Source organism: Myotis davidii, unplaced genomic scaffold (assembly GCF_000327345.1).
Source record: "Myotis davidii unplaced genomic scaffold, ASM32734v1 scaffold803, whole genome shotgun sequence".
Taxonomy (NCBI): Eukaryota; Metazoa; Chordata; class Mammalia; order Chiroptera; family Vespertilionidae; genus Myotis; species Myotis davidii.
The window spans coordinates 2551408-2556204 of record NW_006295567.1 but is presented as its reverse complement, the minus strand read 5'-3'; the positions used below and the strand labels follow the sequence as shown (position 1 = coordinate 2556204).

Here is a 4797-nt window from a genome sequence, read left to right as displayed (position 1 = left end):
GCGATTCGCGATTTTGCGCTATCATACTGGGTGTATGGTCGGCTGTGTGCGATTTTGCGAGTGTGGTAAAATCGCATAACAGCCGAGCATACACCCAGCCCAGCAGCTGATGCCTGAACGGTATGTGGAATGAAGTGGGCGGGCATCGGGAGGCCACTATGGCACGGGGCAAGCACTATGGGCAGTCTATCTGAAGTGTACCTGGCGTATAAGACGACCCCCCACTTGGAGGCATATTTTTCAGGGCCAAAAAATCGTCTTATACGCTGGCAAATACGGTAATTCACCAAAGGAAAAAAGGTAATAGAGTCAAACGTCATTTCTTGAATGTCTCCCATTTCAAACAATTGGTTCTTGACCAAGTTGTTGTTCAGTTTTATACCTGACAACCCTTTCAGGCTGATACCTTAGCATGACAAAAAGTCTCTGAGACAACCAAGGAGAGAATGCTTTCGTTGCTGGCAAAATTAAATGATTAGCACAATTTTAAAACATAAAGAGACTATTAAGAGTGCTAATGATGCTAAAGGTATGAAAGTGTTCACAAAATAATCACAGGCAATTGAATAGGTAAAAAAACTGTTGTTGATTGGATAAATGAAAAGCAGGTAGCCAGTGATAGCATTTCAGAAGCAGCAATATATTAAAGTTTTGTTTAAGGCCTGCCCTTGTGGCTCAGTGGTTGAGTGTCGGCCTATGAATCCCAGGAAGTTAAGGTTTGATTCCCCATCAGGGCATATGCACTGGTTGTGGGCTCCAGTGTGGGGTGTGCAGGAGGCAGCCGATCAGTGACTCTCTCTCATCATTTGTTTCTCCCTCTCCCTTCCTCTCTAAAATCATTAAAAGTATACATTAAAAAAAATTCATTTAAGGATACTAGGGGATGGTTTGATAAATTTAAGAAGTGTTTATTTATAAATTAAACAGTACATTGGACATGTACTATATATAAGTAAGGTTAAAACAGTCATTTGGGAGTCTGGGACAGATTAATTCAATTTACATTATTTTTAATGAGAAAAAATGATTGTTTTCAAACAAATAGCTTCTCAAACAGCCTTCTGGAATGAATGAAGTTCGAGAACCAGGGTTCCGCTATAATAGTATTTTCTCATGTTTAAGGATTCCCCCCCATAAATTTATCCTAATTTTTAGTGTTTACTAGTATTCCTTCAAAAAGCAAAGAAATTTAACTGTAAAATTGGAAATAATTATTTCCTGTTTTAAACTTTTTTCTTGGTTTGTAGTTTGTTTGGGGGAGGACATGTGCTTCTGTTTGTGAGTTGAAATTGCAGATATATAAGATAGTCATATTTTGTTGTTGAAGTAAACATGACTCTGATGTGGATGTTCCCCTACCCTGCATGCTACAGTTTATGAGTTAAAGCACCACTGGCTTACAAGGCATTGGACTGAGTTTATTTACTGAGCTGTTGTAATATCACAAAGATGTTCCTTTAGTTGTGTTTTTAATCTAGAATACCTTTTTCTTTTATGCTGTTTCATTTCTGGTTCATATTTACATGATGTACTATATAGTACATAATGTGCTATATATATATACATAGTGTAAATGGAATGTGGAATGGATAGAAAATATAAAATAGATCTTCAAAGAGGTCTAATTTCAGAATGAATGTTGCCTTTTGAAATGGTTAGAAATGAAAATTATTTTCATGTATGAGTCATTTGAATGCTTTTATAGTTGTGTCTTAGTCATAGTTGTGTCTTAGCTTAAAATTCTATATCTTATAAATTAGTAATAATCTGTGCATTGCTTTATTGCTTCATCTTTAACTTGTCCATAGTCCCAGGTATATGGCTCTGATAATGTGATATCACTGGAAGTGACTGAAAAAAGTTTGCAGTTGATTTCTTCCAAACTAACTTTTGTGGGTTTTACATACTCTTTTATAAATTAGGTAGTAAAAAATATTGTGACAATTTATTCACTGAAATTCATCTGTGCTTTCCTAAAGCTCTAAACAGGGAAATAAATGATATCAATTTCTATAGTTATACTTCAAAAAAAAAAAAGAAGAAACCTGTGAGTTTCTGTGGGTTGTGGTAGAAATACTGAGTACATGGTAGAACTTTCATTAACAACATATGTTACATCAAAGAGAGGCCACATGAAATTGTAAATTGTTAAAACAGAAGCCTGATTAGGATATAAGTCCCAGAGATTGGAGTCATGATGCTCAGGACTGTTACTTGGTTGTGGCCACAAAAAACAGAACCATGTGAGATGTTCCATGTCCTGGAATACCATGCTCTGAAACTCCCCCACTCCCCACTCCAGTTCCCAACCCTTACACTGTGTAAATTTTGCACTAATGTAAAAGGGGATATTTTAAACGGTTTTATGAATGATAGGGTAAATAGGAACTGATATAGAATGTTTGGAACCCTATCAGAGTTCCTTTTCCATTATAGCTCAGTGGCTTGGTACTGCCAAGAAATGATTTATTTCAAGTTTTATGGATATTTCCTATGGAACCAGTATATGTTTTCTTTCTTTTTATCTAGTTTTTTTTCCTTATAGTAACTTTAAAATGCAACATTTCAGACATTTAAAATCAGAAATACTAGTACATGCTATGAAGTGATATCCAAAACACACCCATTTATAAAGAGGCATTGTTTGTAAGAACATGGTATCAGATCCTAGCTTAGCTAATCAACTCAAAAGTAGTGTCTGTCTCATTAGGTTATGGGGATTAAATGAGTTAATATATGTAAAGTACTCAGAACAGTACCTGGCACATACGGGAGCATCAGGATACAGAATAATGTGAATATATGACACCACTTATTAAAAACTATATATACACAGCAGTGTGTGTGTGTGTGTGTGTGTATATATATATGTGTGTGTATATATATATATATATATACATACACACATATATATTTATGTATGTATGTGTTCTATTTGGATATAGAATATGGTGGATAAAATTATCTGGAAGAATAAAATTGGAAATTGTTTCTCTGAGTAAGGGGATAGAACAGCGAACCTTTTGAGCTCAGCGTGTCAGCATTTTGAAAAACCCTAACTTAACTCTGGTGCCATGTCACATATAGAAATTTTTTGATATTTGCAACCATAGTAAAACAAAGACTTATATTTTTGATATTTATTTTATATATTTAAATGCCATTTAACAAAGAAAAATCAACCAAAAAAATGTGTTTGCATGTCACCTCTGACACGCATGTCATAGGTTCACCATCACTGGGATAGAACCTGGAATAGAAGGGGAAGAGATATATGTTGTTGTCAACTTTTTGAACTGTTCTTTTTTTTTTAACCATATATTTTTAAAATAATGCCATGTTTCAAGTACTAAGAGATTCTACTCTAAGACAAGAATCTATGCTCTTTTTAGATGGTCCTGCTGAGCCACCAGTGACCAATGGGAACACAACCACAGTGCCAGCCCTGAATGATGATCTGGACATCTTTGGACCAATGATTTCTAATCCTTTACCTGCAACTGTCATGCCCCCAGCTCAGGTATGTTGTAAGAATATGGTTTTACACAGTCACTACTTATTTCTTTTCTGAAAAGTTTCAGAATTTTCATCGCTGATTTGAAAGCCTCTTATTCTTTAGTCCAGGGGTTGGCAAACTAAGCCTGCAGCTTGTTTGCACATAGTTTTATTAGAACACAGCCACTCCCAGTCATTTGCATATTGTCTGTAGCTGCTTTCCTACTAAAAAGCAAGTTGAATAGTTCCAACACTATATGACCCACAAAGCCTAAATATTCACTGCCTAAAGTTTGCTAACTTTTGCTTTAGGTAAACAACAGTGTTTAGAATGAACAAGTAGGGAAACTCAGACTACTATTTCAGCCTTGTCTGAGATCATCAAGGCCACTTACCTCTGAGGTTTTTAAACTGGGGGTTATAACTATTGACTGGCAGCCAGTACTTCTTTTCTTATGCTCTATTGAGCCATCCCCAAGATACTATTTACTTCTGATTGCAGGAAAACAGAATAAGAAATTCTAGCAAATTCAGTATTCATATTCCTTTTTATGAAGATAAATTGTTTTAAGTTAGCCTTAAAACCTACCTTCCTTTTTTATTTTGGTGATGTTTAAAAAAACAATTGAGAACATAATATTAATGATCAGGACTTTTTCTTCAGCGTTAATGGTAAATTTTGAATTGCCTTCTGAACATTACATGGAATTTCTTTTTTTGCCTTTATTAAAATTATAAATTGTTTAATACCTTAAATACTATTACAGGTATAGTATTTAATACATTAAATACTATAACTAACAAAATTGTAATATATTTTAAATGCATAACATAATGACTTGATAATGCCGGTAGTTCTTGTTCTGGCATCTAGAGTTCAGAAATCCGGAGAAGGGCTGTGCGTAAATTAAATAAGAGTCCAGAGACGAAACATAATTTTGAAAGGCATTATAGGTAGTCAGAGGAGACTTAGCGAAAGGAACTAAGTTCTCCTTGTCTCAGAACCCCTTGCTTTTTATTAACACAAGTTGTCCTGAGAGAGGTAGATATACACATCAAAGGCCAGGGTTAGGTACAGAATCCATTGTCGGATTGGCGAATTGCCTTCGGCTGTTCAGATGTTTGGCCAACAGGAGGTAATAACATGCAGATTAAGATGCCATGAGCTGCCGAAACCGGTTTGGCTCAGTGGATAGAGCATCGGCCTGCGGACTGAAAGGTCCCAGGTTCGATTCCGGTCAAGGTCATGTACCTGGGTTGTGGGCACATCCCCAGTAGGAGATGTGCAGGAGGCAGCTGATC

The 4797-nt window shown here is 35.8% G+C and overlaps 1 protein-coding gene across 1 annotated transcript in view; it reads left to right on the top strand.

Annotated features, from left to right (window-relative positions):
* Positions 1 to 4797, top strand: part of SMAP1 (small ArfGAP 1) — a 127248-nt gene that overhangs the window by 116385 nt on the left and 6066 nt on the right. The window contains exon 8 of the mRNA XM_006770329.2: positions 3393 to 3520. Within this exon, the coding sequence (XP_006770392.2) occupies positions 3393 to 3520 (128 nt within the window). The remainder of the gene's footprint in view (positions 1 to 3392; positions 3521 to 4797) is intronic.